The sequence below is a fragment of the Lemur catta genome, chromosome 1 (assembly GCF_020740605.2).
Source record: "Lemur catta isolate mLemCat1 chromosome 1, mLemCat1.pri, whole genome shotgun sequence".
Classification (NCBI taxonomy): domain Eukaryota; kingdom Metazoa; phylum Chordata; class Mammalia; order Primates; family Lemuridae; genus Lemur; species Lemur catta.
In genome coordinates, this window is record NC_059128.1 from 107,612,812 (window position 1) to 107,637,838 (window position 25,027).

General features: G+C 59.6%; 1 protein-coding gene across 1 annotated transcript; it reads right to left on the reverse strand.

Moving 5' to 3' along the window:
• Positions 1-338: 338 nt before the first annotated feature.
• On the reverse strand, positions 339-24,492 carry REXO1 (RNA exonuclease 1 homolog). Its single transcript, XM_045543666.1, is given in 18 exon segments — positions 339-1,239; positions 1,365-1,485; positions 1,612-1,750; positions 1,843-1,958; positions 2,386-2,496; positions 2,912-2,985; positions 3,084-3,197; positions 3,377-3,514; positions 3,772-3,885; positions 4,677-4,800; positions 5,050-5,181; positions 6,135-6,298; positions 8,099-8,312; positions 10,479-10,583; positions 11,411-11,587; positions 11,589-12,980; positions 12,982-13,184; positions 24,235-24,492. Coding segments are annotated over 18 exon segments (3,684 nt in total). The 5' UTR covers positions 24,392-24,492; the 3' UTR covers positions 339-1,150.
• Positions 24,493-25,027: the final 535 nt, after the last annotated feature.

The window sequence follows — 25,027 nt, forward strand, 5'->3', positions numbered from 1 at the left end:
CATGCAACACGAAGCTGCCCTCCTGGTCTCCTTAAGCCCCCTGGACTGTCCCTGGGCACCCCTATCCCCGCTGAGAAAGAGGCTAACTCCAATCCCAGGGCCCAGCCCAGCATGCCTCACACCCTGTGCAGGGGACACCACCCACTGTCCCTCAGAGAGGGGCTGGAAGCTGACAGGCTGCGGAGGTGCAGCCACCCAGGACTTCAAGCTGGTTTTGTGAAGGTGAACAAGGTTCCATTTGTTTCCCCACATTGGCAGGGAAGAGTGGGTCCTGGCCATGGGGACAGTGGCCTCCACAGGGTACGTCTCGCCTGACACCAAGACCACCACCACAGCAGTGAAATCTAAAATCCATACAAACATTTATTCGGTCCCTGCCCAGGGGTGGGGGGAGGAGGGATATGGGAGCCCCACAGAAGATGGGGCTCTGAGGGAAGACAGTGTCTAAGGTCGCAGGGCCAGGGGCATCTGGATGGCAGGCCCTGGGGCCTGGCTTGGTTCTGAGAGGTCCCAGAGGTCTGGGTGGGCGGGTGGTGGCCAGTTTGGAAGCCAGCCGCCCAAAGGCAGACCCAGCCCTCTGGGTCCCAGAGGTCCAGGCCCACACTGGGCCAAGATCTGGCTCACGCTCACCCCCAGCCCCTAGCAGGGAAGGCAGCAGCAGGCCTGTGCCCCCCAGGGGGGGATGGCCACTGTGCAAGTTGTCAGGTTTAAATTAAAAATAATAAAAATAACAATACAAAATAAAAAAAGACATTGCTTGTCTCAAACAAACCAAGACAACACCCTGCCCGCCCACCTCCCCATGCCACATAAGGAAGACAGGATTGGGATCTGGCTGGGGGTACTGGGAGGGGCTGGCGGGCAAGGGCGGGGCCAGTCGAGTGAGCAGCAGTCTCGGAGGGGACAGAGGTCTGGGGGCAGAGAGGAGGGACAGGCAAGAGGGGCCGTAGAGGGGTCAGGCCTCCAGGGTTGGTCTCGGCTTTTTGTTCTCTCATGCCGCCGGCTCGTCCCATCTCTCAGTTTGCCATGTCTGGCGCGATGGACAGGGTTAGCTCTCGAGATTTATTGCACTGTTTTGGAAGAGGCCTGGGGCTAAGGATGGGCCGGGGCAGCAGGAGAGGCGGGCAGGTGGCGGGCGGGCGAGTGGGAGTCATCGCTTGGTCTTGGCGTCTTCTCGGACCTTCCAGATCACCAGATGCATGCAGGCGCCAGCGTCCTCACTGGAGCTGTGCCCATCCACTGTGGGGCAGACACAGTCACTACCCTGCCCTGGCCCAGGGGACGAGGGCCCCGCGCTGGATCTGTGTCCATCCACTAGGTACAGACACAGTCAGTGCCCTGCCTGGCCCAAGGGCCACACTCACCGTTGTCCTGGATGATCTGTCTGAGGTAGTCGGCCATGAGGTTCCGCAGGGAGCGCTTGTATGGGAGGCCCAGGCGGTGGGGGAAGAGCACAGATGTGTCCACCACGGTGCTGTGGATGACCTGGGGGCAGCAGGTGCTGCTTAGGGCTGCCTCAGGGCCAGGGGCAGCACCACCACCGAGGCGCGGGGCCTGGAGCCATTCAGGAATGGGCTGGGCGGGGTGGGAGGGCAGGTGGGCAGGGGCTACCTTCAAGGCCAGCAGGTCGCTCTCCAGGCTGTGTCCAATGAGGATGGTGTCTGCGCTGAACATGCTCAGCAGGACGGCCTGGACGTCGCGCAGGGTGATGCTTGTGTCCGTGAGGTCGGCCTCTGTCACCCCCGAAAACCTGGCGCAGGAGAGCAGGGGCCATCAGAGCCCAGCCCAGATGGGGGGGCTGGTGGGGGGACCCAGCTCCCGGGGCGGGGCCCAGGGCCGCACCTAGTGTTATAGTCCACGATCTCGTTGTCAGGCTTGACAAAGGTGTCGTAAACCACCTGCAACTCTGTGTTTACCACCGTCACACGGGTCAGCTCCAGGCCATACGTTGTGTAAGACTGGGGGTGGGAAGGGACAGACTGAGACACCACCTCAAACACACCCAGTCCCTCCAGACCCACCAGCCCTGTGCATGGACCCCCTGCCCTGGCATCCAAGGCCAGGAAGGGCCCAAGTCATGTGCTGAAGACAGGGCTCAGGTCCCCAGAGCCCAGCGGGACAGAGGCAGCAATGCCCACTTATAGACATAGAACCGGGCCAGAGGCCTTCAGGGCTTCGAGGGAGGGTGGAATAGAGTGTGAACTTAGGGGCCCCCTCCCCAAAGCCCTCACTGCCCCCAAGCACAAGGGGGACTGAACTTGGCGGGCCCAGCTCTCTGTCCCTCACAACCCTGCAGGGGCCCTCAGTCCCCAGGGCCATGAGCACCCAGTAAGCACTGCCGTCACCTGGGCGACTGTGGTGGCTGGGATGAAGAGGCAGACTCACCATCTCACAGTCCAGGGCGAAGATGCCTGGGTGGGCGTCTTCTGAGAGTTCCTTCTGGAAGGTCTTCACGAAACCCTCAAGGCTTTCCTTCCGGCCGTCCTGCACGTGTTGCTGGGGAGGGGGGATGGGCTGAGGGGCTGCAGTCCCGGAATGACGGGGGCACAGCTCGGTGCTCCCAGGAGATTTGAGGGGGGATTATCCTATTCATTCATCCCCATTTGTGGATGAGAAAAGAGAGGCTTCGAGGGGCCGAGGTGGCAGAGAAGTCTGAGACTGGAGTTTGCCGAAAAGATATGGGGGCCGGCCTCCCAGGACCCAGAATGGGGAAGCAAGTGGCCCAGGGAGCAGGCCCTTGAGGCCTGGGTGGAGCACATCCTCCAGGGAAGACTTGGGGAGGGCTGGCTGGAGCCAAGTGGTTGGCATCCGAGTCTAGGACTCTGGTGTGTCCCAAGATGCCAGACCAACAAAGAGCAAGCAGAAGTCTATCAAGACAAGGCATAGAGGGCGCCAGAGCCCTGGGACTTACCTTTGCAACCTGACAGCCGACAGCACCGGTGGCAGCCGAGCAGCACGTATACTGGGTCTCCCAGCCTCCTGCCACTGCAAGAGAGACATGGGTCAGGGCCTAGCCCGGCCTGCTCCCACGCCCCTGCAGCGTGGACAGGTAGGGGCCCTGGGACAGCTCAGCTGGGCCTCACCTCGGTTCCGGCGGAGCCGCCCCCAGTGGTAATAACACTCCTCGTCACGGACACAGCGGCCAGAGGAGGACACAAGGTACTCGGCGCCACAGCGGCAGCAGATCCTGCAGGAGGCTGTGGGACGGGGACCAACGCGGGAGGAAGAGGCATCAGGCCAGCACTCAAGAGGCCCCCACAGCCCCTGCCCCGCCTGACCCCTGCACCCACCCACCCAGGCTGTTCCCTCTGCCCGGACACCCTTCCCTGCACACACGCCCTTTGCCCAAGCACAACCTTGTGGGGAGGCCACTCACAATCCTTGGGTTTCTTCTCCTCGGCTGTGAAGATGATGGCACCCCCTGGCCGCTCGGGGTGCGGGAAGGGGTAGCCGTTCTCTTTGAGCTGGTCCTCAGAGAGCAGGTACTCCTTCAGGCGGGTGTACAGGGCGGCCCCTGCAGACACACGTGCAAGGCAGTCAGCGTGCTGCCCGGGGACAGCCTCCAGTGCATGTGTGGCAGGGAAGGGGCTGCACAGCCTCAAGGGCCGGCATTGGCTGCCAACTGCTGCCTCTGGTTCTAGGCTGCCTGGGTGGGAAGGCAGACTGGGCAGGAAGGCAGACTGGGCAGGGACGCGGGACAGGGAGGGCCCACCACAGACGGCCATGCTGTACTCCCAGCACCAGCCCTGCAGCAGCCAAGCCAGGCCTCACCTTTCAGGTCTTCCACCCGGGGGCTGCTGGAGCGACTGAGCGAGAAGCTGGTCTTGGCAGCCAACTTGCCCCCCAACACCACCTCGTGGGACACGACCCTCCGGCTGCTGATTTCTAGAGGACGGGGAGGGGTGAACTAGACTGGCTCAAACCTTGCCCACTCAGCCCCGCGAGACAGCTCCCCACTGCCCCACAGAGTCACATCTCAACCAGAAGGCGAGAGGCCCGCGCCGGGGGACCCAGGGCAGCCCCCTCCCCTGGCTCTGCGGGACCCCCATGCCCTTCCTGTGAGTGAAGCTTTCACCCCTCAGAGGGGAACGGGGAAAGGCTGGGAGAACTGGATGGGGAATCTAATTGCTTTGAGGGCTTTGTGCTGGGCGGGCCGGCTGGGCTGCGAAGCCCGCTTGGGGCCCCTCCGAGCGTCAGTGAGCTGCTAATGGAGGCAGGGGGGGCCAGGACGGGCACCAGCTGATGGCTTAATGCACCCTCAAGAGGCAGTAATGAAACGCCTTAACCCCGACTCTTTCTTCCTCCCTGGAGCTTAATGCACAACAGCATGCGGGGCCCGAGCCTCACTTTGAAGAGGCCGCCAGCATCTCCATTAGTGGGTGGCCCCTTGGCTCTCGAGGCCCCCAGCTTGCAAATGACGGTGGCTAATAGCGAGAAGAGGATACTTGGAGGGTACCCGGGCCAACTCCATCTGGGACAGAAGCCTGAGCACCAGGAGCCCACACAGAGCCCAGCCCACCCCCAGCTTCTGCGGTGCCTTTTGTCTGGGACTCTCACAGGGCTCAGGGCTGCAGAGGCCCCAGAGGGTCCCTGTGGGGGAGCCTGCCACACCAGCAGGAAACACAGGCTGGATCCTGTCTGTGCCCCACCCCACCCTCTGCCCCACCGTGACTCACTGTTGAGCCCGGGCAGAGTGCTGGGGACCAGGCCTCGCAACTTTTTAAGGGTGTTCACAGCCACATTCAGGTAGATGTTCTTGCTGGGGCTGCGGTCATAGGCCACCTTCTCCTCGTTTAGCGCCTGGGGAGGACACACCGGTGCTTGGAGCCCTGGCAGTGGGGTTGCTAAAGGAGCTAGCTGCCAGGAGCTCCCTGGAGCTAGCTGCCAGGACCGGTACACCTGCATCTCGCACAGGCAGCCCTGGGGCTGAGACACTAGGGCCAGGCAGACGTCTGGTCGCCATCCCAGGCCCTCAGCCATGGGACACAGTGGCCAGCCGGCCCCCCCAGCCCTCCAGCCCGTCAACCAGACTGGCCCCAGGGCTCCCACCTTCTCCACAGCCTCCTGGTTGGAGGCACAGAACTTCAGACACTCCTCGATGAACAGGTTAAGATAGCGCTGGCGGATGACAGTGGGGACTTTGCCCCCGAACTCTTTTGGGATAATGGGTTTCTTTAAACTCTGGAAGAATATAAAACCAGCAGAGGGTGAGGCTCTGTCGGGTCCTCTACGGGTGGATACATGTGACAGGAGGCATTTCTCAGGCACACAGGGGAAGCCCTGCCGTGACCCAGGGCTGGAGCTGGTGCTTAGGTCTATGCTGGTGACATATCAGTCCGCCAGCTGGAAAACATGCGCCACACCAAGGCGAGATGTGGACAACAGGGGAAACTGAGGGCACGGGGGTGGGGGGCATGTGGGAACTTGTACTTTCTATAAACCTAAAATGGCTCTGAAAAGTAAAATCAGGCCGGGCGGGGTGGCTCACACCTGTAATCCCAGCACTCTGGGAGCCCAAGGTAGGAGGCTCATTTGAGGTCAGGAGTTCGAGACCAGCCCGAGCAAGAGCAAGACCCGTCTCTACTAAAAATAGAAAGAAATTAGCTGGACAACTAAAAATACAAAAATTAGCTGGGCGTGGTGGTGCACCCCTGTAGTTCCAGCTACTCAGGAGGCTGAGGCAGGAGGATCCCTTAAGCCCAGGAGTGTCAGGTTGCTCTGAGCCAGGCTGACACCACGGTGGCCTCAAAAAAAAAAAAAAGTAAAATCTATTAAAAACAAAACAAGGCCAGACAGGGTGGCTCACTCCTGTAATCCCAACACTCTGGGAGGCTGAGGTGGGAGGATCATTTGAGCTCAGGAGTTCAAGACCAGCCTAAGCAAGAGTGAGACCCTGTCCCTACTAAAAATAGAAAGAAATTAGCTGTTTATAATCTAAAAATCTAAAAAATAAAATAAAATAAAAGTAAAAACATCAAAACAAGAAAAAATAAAAAACCAACAGAAGACAAGGAGGGAAGAGATGGAGACAGCGCCAGTGCTTGTGTGGGATGAGGGCGGAGAGGGGGGGAGCCTGAGGCTCGGGGCCTGGCAGGTGGGGGGGTAGTCCGTTGGGGGTGGGTGGGAGTGGTCACCTGTAAGGACGGGCTATGAGCAACCCGCTTCGGGGTGATGGTGGTGGTGGTCTTGGACGTCATCCCGGAGAGCGTGCGCGTCTTCAGCGGCTGGCTGCCGTGCTCCGGGCCATGGGAAGGCTGGCTGCTGCTGGCCGCAAGGGTCCTCTTGGCGCCTGTGGGGGCTAGCGGGGCATAGGGTGCGTGAGTGCAGGAAGAGAGAATGCCCATCACTGAGCTGCGGAGCACCAGGTAGCTGCGGTCGTTCAGGGTCAGCAGCACGTGCATCTCTGAGCGCAGGGGCACGGGCCGGGGCGCAGGGCTCGGGCTGTGGAATGACATTAGGCTCTATCTGCTTTTGGGCAAGTCCATCCAGACGGGGGAACAAAATCAGGCTGCAGAGCCCGGCTCAGGCAACGTTGCCGCCAGGGCAGTCCGGTGAGTACAAAGGAGCGTGGCGGGCCTCTGCCACATGTTCCAGCCCCGGCTCCGCGGCATTGACGTCCAAGGGGGGAAGGCCCTGGCTCCTGGGCAAAGGACCAGAGGGTATGGGACACCCCCGGCCTGTGCATTGTGACCAGCGGCCTGCCCATGCAGCCTGTGTTCTGCCGCTCCTTTGATGAGGTCACAAACAAATGGTCTCTCGCCTGGGGAGAGGAGGGCCTGGGGAAAGGAGGGCCGACCTGCAGGGCTGTTTCCAAGGGCTGGCCCAGTGGGGCAGCTACACCCTGGTGTGCGTGTCTATGTACAGGTGGGGGGCTCCCACAGGCCCCCCAGGGAAGAAGCAAGCTGCCCTCCACACTGGACATGAGCCTCGCATAGTGTGGAAGGTTCCCTGTCTCTCATGGAAGGAGGCAGGAAGCGCTAGATGGGATCTTCCCAGCCCAGGTCAGTATCCCCGCCCCTGGAAGTGCCCCTGGCAGTGTAGGAACGCCAGACTTCCTCCCGGTTGTGGCACCCCGCACCTGCACTGTGACAACTCTGCCACCCGCCACCAGCTGTACATAAACCCCAAGTGCAGAAGATACAAACAGACTTGGGAAAGGGTGGGGTGTCTTGGGCTGGGCACAATTCAGTCATTTCCTTTCCCTGCTGCCAAAACCCTGCTAAAATCTCTCCCACATCTCTGGTTGTCAAGTGGCTCTGCGTAGGGGAGGGCCAGAATCACCCAGAGGGCTTTTTCTTAAAATTGGCTCTCACTCTGTCGCCCAGGCTGGAGTGCAGTGGCATCATAACAGCTCACTGCAGCCTTCAACTCCTGGGCTCAAGAGATGCTCCAGCCTCAGCCTCCTGAGTAGCTGAGACTGCAGGAGCTGGGACTGGGTTCCAGCTGTAGCCCCACACCCAGCCACTGCCATGCCCGGCCAAGAGGGCTGAGACCAGAGGGCTGCAGGACCAGTGCCAGGAAAGGGAACGGGGAGCTTTGACCCGGCTATTCCAGGGTGATCTCTGAACCAGCAGCAAGGACCTTCCCGGGGCTGGTTAGATACAGGACACCCTCTGCAGCCCCACACCAGCATCTGTGCTGTCAATGCCTCCCAGGTGATTCTCACCTGTAACCTGCCTCATATGGAGACTCACGGAGGACAAGACTACCACCCTACTGCATGTCCTGCCCATCCCTACTGCTGAGGCATGGCGGGACTTCCAGATCGACAAGGCCAAGGCAGAGACGTGCCCTCAGAGGGCAGGAAATACAGCCCCACCCCAGGGCACATCAGCTGGCAGATTCCAACAGAGGCCACACTCACTCACACCCTCCCAGCCAGAAGCCACACCTGGGCTGGGGCCTGGCCCTCCCCTGCCCTGCCCATCGAGCTCACACCAGCTGCCTGTGCTCAGAGCAGTCCCTCCGGTTACCCAGAGGTTGGAAGAGGTCGGAAGCAGCTGAGGAAAGCAGCCCAGGCCTTCTTCAGCCTCCCATGCAGACAGGCATGCCAGGGACCCCAAGGAAGGCTCAGGGCAGCCCGGCAGCTGGGACTCACCTGTGGCCAGGTGGGGGTTGGGGATGTGAGCGATCCTCTTCTTCTCGCCGGGCACGGAGATGTGGACTGAGGAAGGCTTCTCAGCCAGCTTAGGGGCAGCCTGCAGCCAAGTGGCCGACTCCCTCTGCGCCTGCTGAGCCCGCAGGTAGCAAACCTCTTGGGCAGTCGGGGGCCGGGTGGGGGGCACCACTGGACCTCTCCTCGGGGGCTCCACCTGGATGATACAAGCCTGTTTGCATACCTGGCACACCCAGAGCATGCAGCCCTGTGCGGGCTCCCGGAGGGCTGGGGGGGTCCGCCTCTCTTGTCACCTTCTGAGCTCTGGGATGCCCTGGTGGGAACCAGCATGGCGCTGTGGCCCTCAAAGACATGCCGCTTTCCCTCCTGGAGCGCCTGTCTGGCCCCGCTCTGCTGACTCCTGGCTTCTGAGTGCTCAGGCTGAGCTCTGGGCCTTGATATAGGCATGGGGTGGGTGGGATGGCCCCCGCTCTGATTGGGGTGGGACTTCAATCCTATCTCACCTAAATAATACGCGAAACCCAGCTTCCAAATTCCCTGCTCCAGGGCAGGGTCTGGTGATAGGATCAACCAGGACCCCTGGCTGCTAACGTCAGAGGCAGGTTGTCTGCTCTTCCTGTGCTAAGTCATGTTGCTGACAGCAGCCCTACAACCACTGCTGTCTCTGGACCACAGGGGGAAACCAAGGCTCAGAAGTTGGGCAGCTTGGCCAGGCCCACACAGCACACCCGGAGCCACGACCTGGGCCTGGCAGCCTGCTGTGCACTAGAGGGCAGGGTGGCTCTGGGGCGGGACAATGTGAGGGCGGGAAGTGGGCAGGACCCGCTTCTCCCCCAGGACACAGCAGTGCTGAACCTGAGGAGTCTTCAAAAAGTTCGTGGAAAATCCATGTTATGAAAAAACCATGCATGGGTTTCAAAATTATTTTGCACCAAAATAAACTCATACCAACTTGTTATAACACATCGGAATTGGATCTAGCCCGCAGCACTAAGGAGAATAAGACGTTGGTTTGAAAAGAACCCCTAACAGAGCCATGTGAGTTCTGCTAAAATTGAAGCAAGAACACTGAATTTATGGTGAAGCTTGGGTGGGAGAATGGTGAAATCACGGATGTTTTACCAAAAACTTAGGGGGACAATGCCCCAAAGAAATCAGTAGTTTACAAATGGATGACTTGTTTTAAGAAAGGACACGGCTGGGTATGGCAGCTCACACCTGTAATCCCAGCACTTTGGGAGGCTGAGGCAGGAGGATCGCTTGAGCCTGGGGGTCTTAGGTTGCAGTGAGCTGTAATGACGCCACTGCACTCCAGCTGGGGCCACAAAGGGAAGCCACGTCTCAAAAAAAAAAAAAAAAGATGAGACCAAGACCACGTGGAAGACAGAGACCACAGCCGTTTTTTTGAGAAAAATGAATCTTGTTCGGGCCCTAATGGAAGGGGACCAAAAACTGACAGCAGAAACAGCTGACACCACAGACATCTCCAGAGGCTCAACATGCACAATTTTGATGGGAAGATTAAAGTCGCGCAAACATCCCACTCAGGGGGTGCCAAAACCACCACGCCCAGATGAGCTGCAGACAACAGCAGACCTTTCAACGGAAATTTTAAACAAGCGGGACCAAGATCCCAAAGCGATTCTTCCGAGTGCTGTCACAGGAGATGGAACCTGGCTGTCACAGGACTACCCTGAAGACAAAGGACAAAGCCACAAAGCAGCGGTGACCCAGGGGCGGCCACAGTGCAGTCAAAGTGGACCAGCAGAAGCAGAGGTCCTGGCATTTGGGGAATGCCCAAGCGTTCCGCTTGTTGACTTTCTGGGGGGCCGGAGCACATGCCATCGGCTCGCTGGGAGAGGACTGGGAAACTCAGCCGTGTGAGCAGGAGCATGCCTGGTAAGCCTCAGGGGCCCCCCCACTCCATTCATCAAACAAGGCAATTTGCAAGAGTTCTGATGGCCAATCATCAGGCATACCCCACACAGACCTGACAGGGCTCCTTCTGACTTTTTGTGTCCTAACCTTTAAAAACATCCTTAAAGGGCACCCGTTTCTCTTTGATTGACAATGTAACAAAGACTGCACTGACATGGTCAAATTCCCAGGACCCTCCGTTCTTTTGGGATTGGACCACATGGCTGGTGTCATCCCATACAAAAGTGTCTGGATATTATGCTGAGAAATAAAGTTTACATTTTTATTTTTATCTTTAGAGTGCATTTTTCCACGAACTTTTTGAAATCACCTCGTACAAGTTTGCTGGATGACTCCACCAGTGAGCGGGCAAGGGGACCTTGTTTGTGCAGCAGGCGGCAGGGCGGATGCCCCCACCCCCCCGCCAGCCCCCACAGGCCCTTACCTCCTTGCCTTGCCTGGAAAGGTGAGAGATCCTCCTCTTCTGCCCGGGGAACAGGGTGGTCAGACCCGAGTGTGCCTTCTCCTCACTGCTTTCTTCCTTGGGAGGCTATAACACACGTCCCTTCCTCAAAGTGGGTCTCCCCTGTGCTTCACCAGCCCTCAGCACCAACACGCACCCTCTCTCCTCCGCCCTGGCCTCAAACTGCCCGCTGGCAAGTGGAGGATGGAATTTTGCAGACCCTAAGACAGGGGAGCTGAAGCAGGAAGGGGCCGACACGCTCCAGGTGGGGGGCCAGCCCTGTCTTGTAGATGAGAACACCCAGACCAGCACCCCACAGCCCCAAGCCCTGGGCCCTTCCCAGGCTCGTGGAGTTCTGTCCAAGTGCCCAGGGCCCTTGGTGGGAGGCCAGGGAGTTGAGTGCTCCCACCACTCAGGTGGGGGCCTGGCCCACAGGGCTCTGTTACTTTGAGGCGAGCTCCCTCTGGTGGCTGACGTAGGGACACTGGACAAGGACACCATCCAGGTCAAGGCTGGCCCAGGAGAGCCAGAGCTCTGACCTGAGGGGGGGTGAGGAGGCTGGGTGGGTTGGGGCAGGGAGGGGCTCGGAGGAGGGGAGGCTGGGGGTGGGTGGGGGCCTGATACCCCTTTGCCGGTCAGTCGGAACGGGTCAGTCTGAGCGCTGCCGTGGGAGCCTGGCCAGGCGGCTGTGAGCCAGCGTCCTCTTTCTGGACGGGTGCAGGGCGGCAGGTGACCGCCGAGGGCTCCTGAGTTTTAAGCGAGTTAAGGGGCCAACACTGAAGGCGGCGTCTCCACCCAGTGAGAGACATGGAGTCCTCTGGGAACAGGTCCAGGACCCAGGACGGGATACCCCGCGCCAGGTCCTGGCCGCGGCAGCCTGCCCCAGAGCCCAGCCTGGATGCCCGGAGCCTCACCTGCCGGGCCAGCCGGCCCTTGTCCTCGGTCTTGACACTGGTGGACTCGTTGAAGATCCGAAGGCACTCCTCCATGGGGTCCGAGTCGAAGTCCACCTCCTGCTCCAGGGCTGCGTAGTCTACCTCCTCCTCCACGCCCTCCCCAGCGCCTGAGGAGGAGGAGGAGGAGGAGGAGGACCGGGCGGGGGGAGGGAGGCAGGGAGGCCTTGAGCCGCTTGGGCAGCCCCTGCACCTCTGAGAAGCCCAGGCTGGAGTCCGAGTCCGATTCCGAGTCTGAGCTGAGGCTGGGCAGGGCAGGGGCCCAGACCCTCGGCGCCCCTGGCCCGGCAGCCTCGTCTTCACTCTCATCCCCAAAGAGGTCGGCGTGGCTGAGGGCCCGCTTCTTCAGCTTGGGGGTGTCCTGGGAGGCACCCTCATCTAACGAGCGGGCCTTGCGCTCCACCAGCTTCCCAGGAGGGGCCTTCCCGCTGCCTTTCCTGTGTGGCTGGTTGGGAGGGCCAGGGTCAGCTCTGCCGGCTGCCGGCCGGGAGTCCTGAGGCCGGGGGTCCCCGCTGGAGGGGCTGGGCCACTGCCCTGGCCGGTCGGGCTTCCCTTTCCCTGAGCTGGCCACCGAGGTGGCCGAAGATGGCTTTTTCTTGGTCCCTTCCGGCCGTCCTGCCTCATGCCGGGGGCTGCTAGCCTGTGAACCCTTCCTGTCCACAGGGCCCTTCTCCCCAGGCCGCCCTTGGCCTTTGTCCTTGGTCTTGTCTTTCTTCCGGGCACCATCCCTGTGGCCAGGGTCTGCTGGGATCCTGCTCTTCTTCCTCTTGGGTTTTCCATCCTGGAGGCAGCCCCGATCCTGTGATGCCCTGGCTGGGGAGGTGGGCTTGGCTGGGGGTGCCCCACCTGGGCTCTTCAGGGGTGGCCCAAGGTCCCCCACGTCACACTGCACAGCAGTCTCCTTGGTCTCCCGCAGGCCACCCACCTCGGCCTCCAGGCCCTCCTTGCAGGAGGGCTGCCTGGGGGCCTTGCTCTCAGGGCCAGTGCCAGCTTTGGGGGGGCTGGCTGTTGCAGGCCCGTCACCTGGAGCCATGGTAGCATCATCTTCCGAGTCGGAGAACCTGGCATCGCAGCCACCAAAAGGGTCACAGGGCTTCTTGAGGGCAGGTGTGTAGGGCTCGCTGCCACGGGAGCCCCTGGGCCGCTTGGTGGCCCTCTCATCCCTGGAGCTGGCCCTGCTGAGGTGCCGAGCCGAATAGTTGGAGAGTGGGTCATACTCCAGGTCGGTGGATGGCTTGGAGTTGTCCACCACGTACTTGCCACTGGGAACAGGTCGGCTGTGCCGTCGGGGCTGGTTCACGGCCTTGGGCACGTACTCCAGGGCGCCACCACCCCCTCCACCTCGGCCTGGGCCCCTCTCCAGGGACACCAGCGAGTACTTGCTGCCTGGCTCAGCAGGGGTGGCCAGCGGGGTGGGCTGGTAGCCAGCATCAGGGTTTAACAAGCGGCGGCCACTGGGGTTGTAGTCGAAGGCCAGCGGGAAGGTGTCCTCGTCCAGGCCCTCAGCAGGGCTTGCGGTGGGGCCGTGCGGGTACCAGGGTGGGTCCCTCGCTGGAGCTGTACTCCCGGGCCGTCTCCAGCAGCTCCACCTCGCTGCGCACAGCCTCGATGGCCTGGTTGACCCGCTCCAGCTCCAGCACATCCGAGCGCGGCTCATCCCCCCAGCCCAGGGAGCCATTCTCCCTCTGTTCAGGGGGCTTGGGCAGCTCAGGATTGTAGGGGTCATAACGAAGCCCTGAAAGGGAAGAGGAGAAAACAGCCAGTGAGCAGCCCGAGGAGCCCTCCGTGCTGGGGATGCCCACGTTCTAACCCGAGAGCCCATGGATGCGTCACCTTCGATGGCAAAAGCGACCCCGTGGATGGGATTAAGCCTCCCTTGCTGATGGCCACGGACAGATGGAGCTCTCTGGAGGGCAGATTTGTACCAACCACGAGCAGTTCAAATGTCGTGACCCTCAGACTCAGGATTCTAAAAACCCATCCCCCCGACACCCCCACACAGAGGCAGGCGTCCCTGCTGCAGCACTGGGAGCAAAACTGTAATAACAAACAAAATACCCTAAAAACCCAAATGTAGATCAACTGGGTTAGAAAGGACGGCATGCCGCACGGCCACCTCCACATCCCATAGCTACACAGGAAACAAGCCAGCGAGGTGGGGGTATCGGAAAATAAGCACTGTACATTCTCATCTTTGACAAGCGTCCCCATAAATGCCACGAAATCGGCGATTTGAACATGGGTCCAGCCGGGTCCACATGCAAACCAAGCCAAGGGTCCCGATTGTGAGCAGAGGGCCCATCTGGACAGCAACTACAATCCTAACGTGCAATGTACACAATGCCAATGGCCACGCGGGATTTGAGATGCGGAGACACACACCCAGGGGCTGACAGAGGAGCAGCCAGACAGGACGTGAAACCATGTAGCCAAATGCAAACAGGCGGCTGCCTGTGAATCTGCCAGCGCCAAGACACCACCCCGTTCTAAACTGATTGTTCCAACTTGATTCTGGGTTAGAATGTGCATGTTATCTCCGTACTTACTATCAGGTGTGTGTGGTCTGTTTGCAAAACCTGTGAGCCCTCTGGCCCATTAGCAACCCCCCTTCTAGGGCCTAGAGACCTGCCCCACAGGGTGCTCAGACATCTGTGCACAGAAATGGTTAGAGGTACGGCCAGAGAGGCGTGTACGAGGCTCTTGTGTGGTTTGAGAATAGCAACAGAACGAGAGACTTCCTCTAGGTCCACGCCCAGTGTCCTCATACGAGGGGGCGGGAGGGTCGGCAGCAAAGAGACTGGAAGACTCGCCGCTGCCTCTGAAGGGGAAGGAAGGGCCCCGGGCCAAGGAAGGCGGGTAGCCGCTAGACGCTGGGAAAAGCAGGAGACGGGTTCTCCCCTGGAGCCCCAGGAGGGACCAGCCCAGTGAGACCATGTCAGACTCTGACTCCCAGAACTGTGAGGTAATACACGTGTGCTGTCTTAACTAACACACATTTGCCACATGCCAGTTGGTTTGCGATTAGCTAGGGCACCTGCAGGAAACTCACGCAGCACCAGGCAATGACTAAAAACACGACAGGAAGCCACAGAGCTGGCCGCCCTTCCACGAGGAGGCGAGATGGACCTTCCTGTTCTTGCCATGTGCAGAAGGGGACCCTGCAGGTTCAGTGGTCAGGCCTGGGGGTATGGAGCAGGGGGAGGAGTCCATTGTGGGCCTGCTGTTTTGCTCTTACCTTGAAACCACATGCATGCTGTACCCATTTCTAAACTTATATCAGAAAGGAGAAATGAAGTTTGTATCTCTACTCCGGACCACTGGGAACCCCACAGGACTGCGTGGGGTTGCAGCATGGGGATGGGGAGGTGGGGAGCACACAGCAACAGCCACAGTGACAGTGGCTCTCCTTCACACAGCACGGGCTGGGACAGTCATCTTAGCAGGCTGCAGGTGGAATGAGGATGCTGAGACTCTGACAGGGCTGGGAGGCAGGGAGTGCAGCCCTCCCGGCCTCTCCTGGGGAGGGACAGCCGCAGGTCAGGAGGACGTTGCAGGCGGGGCAAGGGCTCCCCTTACAGCCACCCCATTGGGGGGGCCCAGATCACCCCACCCCCACCCTCCCCCAGCCCCCAGAAGTCCCAGCTGCCCAGTGCAGGGGAGAGGCCGGGCCAAGGCCACCTGGCCAGTGAACTGGAGAGATGCGTGGGGGGACAAGGCCGGGTTAGGGACGCAGGTCTCACCCAGCCACTGGCTTCCCAAGGCTGCAGCTAATGCTGCCTCTGCACTCACACCCTGAGGCAGAGGGTGGGGGCTGGGGAAAAGCCCACCCCGTGGGCCGCAGGTTGGAGGGAGATCTGAGGGTGGACAGTGCAGGAATCTGCTCCCTGCCTGACCGCTTCCCTGGCCCTGAGACACACGGTCTGCAGAGACACAGCCTGCTGGGCCAGCCCAGTCCATTGGGAAAACACCCTCCAGCCCTCCTCAGGGCAGAGGCCAGACCTCCAGACATTTGGGATTTTGAAAGGAGAGATATCATTTCCCCCCAAAAGCACTTCTGGAAGGCAGGGTGCCCACCTCCCGGAGTAGGGCCAGACCCTGCAAAGGCCCTGAGGCCTCAGGCCAGGCTTTCAGGGTCTGGGGAGGGGGCTTGTTTTCTAACCAGGAGCCTGTGTTAGTATCTGCTTGTTTTTAAGGGCAATTAAACCTGTTCCATCTCCAAGAAGGCTGCACCAAGGGTGAAAGACACCCTAGGTGGGCCTGAGGTAGTCGTGGTCGAGACCCCCCCAGTGACGCCTCCCTTTCCTGAAGTGACCAGGCTTGGCCCTGCCCTGCAGCCTCAGTTTTCCACTGGGCTATAAGGCAGCATCCTAGCCTTAGCCGCTCCAGAAAGGCGTGGAAGCTTCAAGTGCATGTCTGCCAGGGGCTCAGAAATGGGCACGTGGGGTCCCTGAGCCCCCACAAAGGCTACCTGAAGCCCGGGGGGCAGGTGTGGAAGGTGCACGATGCTCGGGCATCCACGGCCACCCTGTACCCGCTGGGCTGGGTCCTCTAGGGGACCTGTCAGGACGGGAGAGGCTCCCCAAGAGAGCCTGCCTGGGGGGGGGGGCATGTCCAAAAGTGGACTCTGAGGTGGAAGGGCCCACCAAGTGACACCCAACCCCCGGCCCCCCCATTGGGGAAGCCACCTGGATGGACCCAGACGGAGCAGCCTTAGGGGTTTGGCCCACGTGCAGCAAGTCTCAGGTGATTGCAAAAGCCCCTCAAAGGCACAGCTTGGGGAGTCCCCACTTCCTGCTTGGCCCAGGGCCAGGAGGGAGAGGGAGCCCCAGCCAGCAGTGACCGGAAGGAGCAAAGGGTGCCTGTCTAGGCTGCTCCACCCATCTGCGCCATCGCCTGTCCCCCTCAGGATAAGACCTGGCGCCCCCAGCCATGCGTGGAATGAATGACCCAAAGACTAATAATGACATGACGACTGAGCACAGAGACCCTCCGTGAACATCCAGAACGTTCTCTCTTGTGAGATCCTGACTGAGCCCCCTGCCTTCCCTCAGTCCATCCTCAAAAGCACCCTGTCTGGCCGGGCGAGGTGGCTCATGCCTGTAATCCTAGCACTCTGGGAGGCCGAGGCAGGAGGATTGCTTGAGCTCAGTAGTTAGACACCAGCCTGAGCAAGAGCGAGATCCCATCTCTACTAAAAATAGAAAGAAATTAACTGGACAACTAAAAATATGTAGAAAAAAATTAGCCGGGCATGGTGGCGCATGCCTGTAGTCCTAGCTACTCAGGAGACTGAGGCAGGCGGATCGCTTGAGCCCAGGAGTTTGAGGTTGCTGTGAGCTAGGCTGACGCCACAGCACTCTAGCCAAGTAACAGAGTGAGACTATGTCTCACCAAAAAAAAAAAAAAGGCACCCTCTCCATGCCAGCCCATTTCACAGATGGGGACACTGAGCCCTGGCCCCCTCCCACCGGGACAGAAGACAGGGCAGCCCCAACCCCTCAGAGACTGAGTGGACCACCGGCTCCCCAGCCCTGGTGGCAGCCACAGCACGCTGGTCCTGTGGGGCAGACACAGTCCCTGACCACCCGGAGCTCAGTGCAGCCCCCTTGCAGGTGGAGACAGGAGCAGGACAGGGGAGCCTAGCATGAGGGAGGGGCAGCAAAGTCCACAAGGCCAGCCCTGCTGGGGCTCTCCTGGGAGGTGGGGTCCCTTGAAGCCCACCCCAGAGGAACAGAGTGACAGCAAGGTCCCACACGGGGCCATCTGTCCATTCCAGGGGTCTGTGCTTCATGGTGGGACATCCTCAAGCCCTGCTCTGGGACATCTAGGTGCCCAGGGCCCTGGTGCACGACCCACTAGACGGACGAGGAATGGAAGCTCCCAGGCAAACGGACCTGGTCATGCACATACTCTGTGTGGAGAGAGCCCCACAGCTGCCCCAGACACCTGGACCACACAGTACAGGAGGCAGGGCAGGGGAGAGTGCGGCGTCAGGCCCAGCGGGAATATGGGGCTGGGCTCCACCACTCAGTGGCATCAAAGACCCTCCCCAAAATCCAAGGTGGTGGGTTCAGCGCCCCTCCCGGGGATGAGCTGCTGAGGCTGGGCTGTGCCGTACCTGGACAGTGCAGCGACAGGGCTTCAGGGCAGGCGGAGCTACACAGCGGGACCCAGAGAGGAAAAGGAAAGGCCCCCAGCCAGCTCTGGGACCCCCAGCTCAGCTCCCCGAGGGCCCTGGGGACACACAGCACACAGGCTGCACAGAGAGCTTGAAAGCATGAGGCTGGGTGACAGGTATGTCACAGCACAAGAGGTCAGCCACCTTTTGAAACCATGCAGAAATGCAGGAGAGTATAAATCAGAGGAAAAGAACTGGGGGGGCTAGGGCTGGGGCTAGAGGTGGCCTTTTCTTCCCTATGCCCATCTCCACCCCCTGAACAGTTGCAGTGGGCACCAGCCGCGTTCATGCTCCAAGTGCCAACCGCTCTCTCTCCCGGACCCAGGCCCACCCCCCAGCTGTCACCCCGTCCACTGCTGCTTCCGAGTCCCCTCTGCCTGGTTGCACAGATAGTTACTGAGTCCAGACTAACTGGAAAGACCCACAGAGGGCACCAGGCCAGCTCCTGGCTTTATAGTGGACACTAAGGCAGGGAGTGTGTGTGTCTAGCCCGAGGCCCAGGAAGCAGGAGAGCAGCCCTGAGAAACCCTGGCCTGCCCCTCACAGCGCCTGTCACAGGACAGGAGGAGCTCTCTCCCCAAAGCTGGTTGCAGAACACCTCTGAGCATCTACAGGAAGCCCTCGATAGATCCCCCTAAAGCTGCCAGCACGCAGTGCCCACCTCAAACGGCACAGTGACCACACGAGGGCCCCCAAGGACTCATGCGTTAGCAAAGGATGAGGAAAGATGACCTGAGACGCCTCCATGAGGCTTGGGGACCCCAGGAGTCTGCCCTGACAGGCTCCCTGGGACCCAGGAGTCTCCTTCGACACCGTTTATTTCCTTCCCAGGTGTTGTTTTGAGACAGGGTCTTGCTCTGTTGCCCAGACTGGAGTGCAGTGGCCTTATCACAGCTCACTGAAGACTCCAACTCCAGGGCTCAAGCGATCCTCCTGCCTCAGCCTCCCAAGTAGCTGGGACTACAGGCACCACCACCGCACTGGCCTCCTTTCAGTTTCTTACTTTAACAAGTCCACTGCACACGGACAGCATAAGGAATGAACCACAGCCCTGCATGGCCCACTCAGTTTAAAACCCCCAGCTCCTCACTGGACCTGTGCAAAGGTGGGGTCTGCCAGTGGAGACAGGGAGAGAGGGAGGAACCGGCGCTGTCCTGCTCTGGTAAGACCACCGGGCGGCACAGCACGTGCTGTGCTTCGTGGCACCCTCGGACACTGTGACCACTGTTCAAGGGATGCTGAAGGGGCGCCCGCCAAGCAGGTGGAGCCCAGCCCTTACCCAGCCGCCCTGCAAAACAGAAAGCGAAGTCACAGCACCTTCATCTGGGGCTGGCTCTGGCCCTGGGGGCTAAGGCCAGACCGGTGGCACCTGCACCTCTAGTCACTCCCTGGAGAACAGCTGTGGGAGGCAGGCACGAAGCAGGCACCAGCAGGGGTCCCCTGAGCCCCTCCCAGCTTGCACAGGTGTCCCCTGACCCCGAAGGACCCCACCCCTGAGTGGCGCGCCACTCCGCCTGTCACCTCCCAGGCCCAAGGAGGAAGAACAGTACTCTCCCCAGGTTCTGCCTCCCTCAGGCAGACAGCCAGCACCCCATGCCTTTCTCGCTCTAAAATACGACACAGGCCAGGACAGGGGCACCTGGTCTGGGTCACCACCCTCCCTGGCACCTTCTGGGCAGGGGGGGACCAGGATGCTGCAGGATGTTGAGCAGTGCCCCCAAATTGATGACCAAAACATCTCCAGACACAGGTTGAGATCACTGCTGTACTGACGGACACTAGGCAAAGAATCCTAAAATACCACAACAGCTTTAAGCACCGACGCGTTCCTTTTATCTTGATTTAATGGCCCAGGCCCAGAGGTTCTGACTCCAGGGCCAGATCCGGAGAAGCCAGGTTTTCACAGCTCCCTGGCCATGGAGAAAGGCCACCAGGTGGGGACCTCAGAACCTGGGGAGAAACCTCGGAAAACCACAGACCCCAATGTGACCTGTCTGGCTTGATCCAACCGTTGTAAGAGGACACCAATCGTAAAGCCTGTTGCCTTTTAGGTCTGGGAGGAGACGCAGCAAGCTGCTAGATGCAGGCTCCCGGTGATTTAAAAAGCAATTCTTTTTTGACCCTTCTGTATTCCCCAACATTTCCAAGAGGAATATCACTCCTAGCCCAGAACAAAAATAAGGTGCTGGGAGAACACAGGCAACAGTGCAGGCATCCGTCCACAGATACCACATTGTGACCCACCGAGATCCATCTTCGTGACAGGAGCGTGAATTCAGTCCTGATGACATCTGAACAACAGAACAAGAGAACCAACCACTCTATGGTGGGGGATGTGGGCAAAGCTTCAATCCCCCCAGCTTGGGGGAGTCTGGCTCCCAGGAACAGGAGCCGCGCCTGAACTCTCCGGTCCCCCAGAAAGGGCTGAAAAACAAAGTGAAGTGGTCCTAGCAACATTTGTGGCTGTCACCACCAGGGTGGGAGAAGCCACACAGGATGACCTCACCCCACAGGCCCTGGTCCCACACAGCTACAGCCTACACCCCTCCGGCAACACTTCCCAGCTTGCGGGAGAAGCAGTTGCAGGCTGGCGGGTAGAGCAGCTCGAGGCATTCCTACACCCCAGCCAGGCCTCTGCCCCTAGAGACACACTCTAGAGCGCTCTCTGCTGGGCTATCTCCCTGGAATGGGGATACTAGCAGTCCACTTCGGTGAGCAAGGGTCACACCAAGGAGAGCGGCTTTTGTCAGGTCTCTGAAGATGTCGCCCTTGGCCCCTGCCACCCACTGTGAACCCGCACCCAGCCCCCAAAAGGAAGCAGCCCTACAGCAGACAGAGGCCCTCTTGGTCCCAAGTCAGTTCACAGAGGAAATAAAATGAAACCCACCCGCTGCAGAGAAGTGCTGGTCAGGGGCCTCCCTCTCCCCATATGTCTGGCTTCCCTGGAGACTGCATCAGGATTCCAAATAGGCAAGGCCTGCCTGGAGCTCTGCGGGCCAGGCCCAGTAGGGGGAAGGGCTGCCCCAGGCCACATCTCAGAAGGTTTCTGGGCTCAAGTTCCCTCCTCCTGGCAGAGCACAGAGCCTGGGCCGCGCTGGGCACCCAGCAATTACAGGAGCCGGTGGAGGTGGCAAGGCCTGGGCCTAACCACCCGCCTCCGACCCACTCCCCCACTTACCAGGCATGCGTACAAAGGTGAGTGGCTTCCCCTCTCTGGGCCTCGGTTTCCTCATCTGTAAAACGGGGATAATCATTCCCACCATTGTCCCAGGGTCAGAGGGCCCGCGGGAGCAAGTGCTGTGGTAACTGGGAGCTGCACATGCGGGCTGCAGCTGACAGGCCAGAAGGAAGAGGACCCCTGCCCAGTCCTGGCTCTGATGAAAGGCTCAGGAGGCCACCTGCCAGAGGCCAGAGGGCCCCATAGGCATGGGGAGCACGAAGCCTGCCTGCAGGCGGTGTCTACCCAGCATCTTGCCACCCCTGACCACAGCATAAAAACTACCTGAGGCAAACCCGGCCCCACCCGCCCTTGGTGCCTCTGCCCCACCGTGCACATCTGGCTTCTGTACCTGGGTCGCCTGCCTTCACCCAACCTAATCCCTCACTGGGAATGCCTCCCTCCTCTCCTGGATTCACAACGTCTGACTCCTTCTAGAAAGCGCAGTACTTCACACATCTCCTGAGATGCACTCCAGAAAGTTCCACCACAGCACACCTGACCCAAACCTCCATCCTAAGGATCCCTCACCCTGAATGCCACTGCTTAGAGCCACTGGGTCCCCTGCTAAGATGCTGTCAACAGCCCCGCCACAGAATAATTTCATATGGTTGCCAGGTGCTGAGGAAGGCTGTGGGGTCCTTACATCCACCATCCCACCATGAGGCCCCAGCACCTTCGCAAGGCCCATCAGTCTCCCACTGGAGGCTCCCTCGGGGCCACAGTGCCAACTGAGAGTGGGACAATCCACCAGGCACCCTGACATCATTGTATTCTCAACGCTGTTCCTCTCTCCCTTGGCCTCACTCATGCAGAAAACTATCATTGTGGGAGCAATTCTGCCAGGGCAGGGACAGCCTGGGCTCTCTGGAGGCCTGGGACAGAACCCACTTCACCTGTGAAGTGCCATGGGCTCTCCCATAACCTACCCTGTAAGACAACATCCTACCTCTTGGTGGGGTGCAGACTCCTCAAGACACCAGGGGCAGTGGTAGGGGACCTGGGCCCCGACCCTGTCCACCCTGGAATACCCTCAAGGGGCCAAATGAACATGTTTCTTCATTGCCTGCTACAGACACAAATGAGGTCACACAGGTGCTTGGCAAAGAGCAGGGGTTCAGAAACCAGAGCTGGGCGTGGTGGCGCATGCCTGTAGTTCCAGCTACTTGGGAGGCTGAAGCAAGAGGATCGTTTGAGCCCAGGAGTTCGAGGCTGCAGTGAGCTATGATTGCACCACTGCACTCCAGCCTGGGTGACAAAGCAAGACCCTGTCTCAAGAAAACAAACAAACAAACAAACAAACAAAACAAAAAAACCGAAATCGGAATGAACTGACACCTGATAGATAAAAATAAAGGCAGCAAGAAGGGCTCCTCTGTCCTTCCACAGAGCCCAAGAGAACACAGCAAAGCCTAGATCATTTCCGCCTCTTCAAATCTGACAAGATATTGGACTTGTCAAAATCGAGACAGGGTAGGCATGTCACAGAAGAGGAAACAGAGGGTCAGAGAAGCCGCACAAGAAAGGTTGAGCTGGAATTTGTTCCTGCCTTTCTGCAGGGGAACACAGCCTTCTACTAGAAGGTAACAAAAGGCCCCACCCCTCGACCCCCCTAGAGATGGGAAAAGGACTACTTATTCTCAGCAACAAAAGCAAAATGCAGACATACCAGGTAACAGGTAGGCAGCTGCATTTTCCCCGTGGTAAAGTGGGGCTGACAGGACATCATCAAATGGACCCTCAAATGCGATCCTTTGGGAAACTAACTGACCAAGTGTGACACAGAAAGACATCAAAAGACTGACTGGGCAGGGGAGGAGTGCAGTAAGGAGAAATCAGTGCTCCTGAGTTCTGGCAGCTGGATGGCCACGCACAGACTCTGAGCAGTCAGGACGTCAGTGGCATGAGGGAGTGGTCCTATCCTCAAGTAGTCTGAGTAGTGAAGAAACTGAAGTCAGGAGCCTCTTTGCGGATTGACACGTACGATGCCAAAAAATATATAAAGGCAAGAAACTGCACTCTAACAGTGTAAAAATGCACAACATGACTTGGGTGTCACTGTCTCCCACTCGCTGTCTTCTCCACCAACTCCCCAGCACCCCATCCCCCGCAGCCAGCTGCATGCTCCCAGGGCATCACGACCTCCTGCTGAGGTATCTGTGGGCAAATCTGTCTTTCCTTCTCAGTGGTGGGTTTCAGAGTGCAAAGCCGGCATCTTACGAAGTTCTGAATCACCCACATCAGGCACAATCATGGCAAAGATGCTGGGTGCCAGGTGAGGAGCTGGGAAAGGAATGCCTGCATCTGGCCAGCTGCAAACAGCTGGCCACAGGTACAGGCGTTCTGAGCAAATTTATGGGAGGAAATTTAAGAAAATCCTACCCTTTTCTCTGGCAAAAATGGGAAAACAGGTCTACAATCTAATCCTAGCAAAGGTGTTCCTCTTTTGAATGAAAAACAGAAACAATAACAATCATGGTGTTATGAGAAAAATGACAGAGAATGCTTGAAACTGATGCCAAATAAAGATATCCAGGATGTAAAAAATCAGGGCCTCATGGGAGGGGAGAGACACTCCTGAGGGACAAAGGTCACAGGGGGAAGGAGGGGTCTGGATAATCCTCCTTCTAAGCCTTTCCTTGTGATGTCCCTCTCTAGCTCCAATTCAAATCTTCAAGATTCTTAAATTTTCAGCTCAAATCCCACATCTGCTACAAGAAAAGCGGCCGTGACATTGATAGTCACCATGATTATTCGACGTGCAGTCCAGTAAAGCAGGGCATTCCCTGGAAGGCGACCTCACCTCACCCCTGTCCCAGTCAACTGGGTTTGACGTACTCCCCTTCCAGTCGTGCTGGACACACAGCTCGACACATAGTAGGTGCTCCTCAGACCCTCTTGACTCCACTACTGGAGACAGTGGTGACAGCGACGAGAGGCGTGGTCAGGTAAAGTGTCACGGAAATAAACAACGGCTGCCACTCGCACACAAGGTTGGGGGAGCGGCGGCAACGGTTTCCCTCCCGAGGAGCGTGGGCGCGGAAAAGCGCAAGAGGACTCCTGGGCCTGGCTAGGGGTGGCCGCGCTCCTTTCTCAACCCCTCTGTGCGCGCGGCCCGGCGCCCGGCGCTCCGCCTGCGCTGTCTCACTCCGCCCTCGCGACAGCCCAGACAAGCCATTGTTTACATTTCACACTCGTGAGAACCGAGGCTTAAAGAGGCCCAGCGACTTGCACGGGGTCCCGGTGGGTCGTCCTGGTTCCGGCTGGGGGAACGGCCGCCCGCGAGCGTGTGGGGAGAGAGCTGGACCGGGAACGGGGGTCTCGGGTGGGGCCTGGCGGTAGAGTCCAGACCCGAGCCGGGAAGCCAAGCCCAAGGCAGGCGGGCATTACCTGCTGCCGGGGACGCCGCTCCACCGCCGCCGGGCGCTCCTGGGACCTGGGCCCCGCGGTGCCGGAAGTGGCAGTACGGCCGCCGGCAGGGCCCCCCAGGCGCCCCAGCCCAATAGGGGCAGTCGATGGCCCGGAAGAAGCCAGTGGAGCGTAGCATGGTCCGTCCCGCGCCGGGGCCCCGGCCCGGAGCCACCCGGGCCCCCGGGCCCCTCACTAGCGCCGCGGTCGCCGCCGCCCGCGCCTCACGGACCCCACTGCCGCCATCTTGCTCCGAGGCCCCCGGAGGCCCCCGGGACGCAGCCGCAAGGGACCCCGGGAGGGGCTGCCCACAGCGCGCCTGATCAGAAACAGCTGCTCCCGCGGGACCGAGGCGGCTGGCGGACCCATGGGCCGCGACAGGCGGCTACGGGAGGAGTTATGGAAGGCGCAGACTGAGCTGCCTGCAGCCTCCGCGAGCCTCGCCGGCGCCGCCGCCCCGCCCTCTGCAGGTTCAGCGGCGCCATATTAAGCCCCAGGCCTCTGGGGCGCCTGGGCTGTCCACGTCGCGCCTGACCAAAAAAAAAAAAAAAAACAAACTTCTTAGGGCCCAGCTGTGGTTCTTTTGCATGTCATTTGCGTTCGTTAGCATATCACTTTAAAGCGCCCTCTGCTGGACGAGACGAGTCTGCGAGCTGGTCTTAACCTGACCAGGTAGGTCCACATTCACTCATTTATTCACGAAATATTGACCGCCTACTGTATACCAGGCCCCACACCAGCTAGATGGTGCACTGCAACAGGCAAATGCGGGATA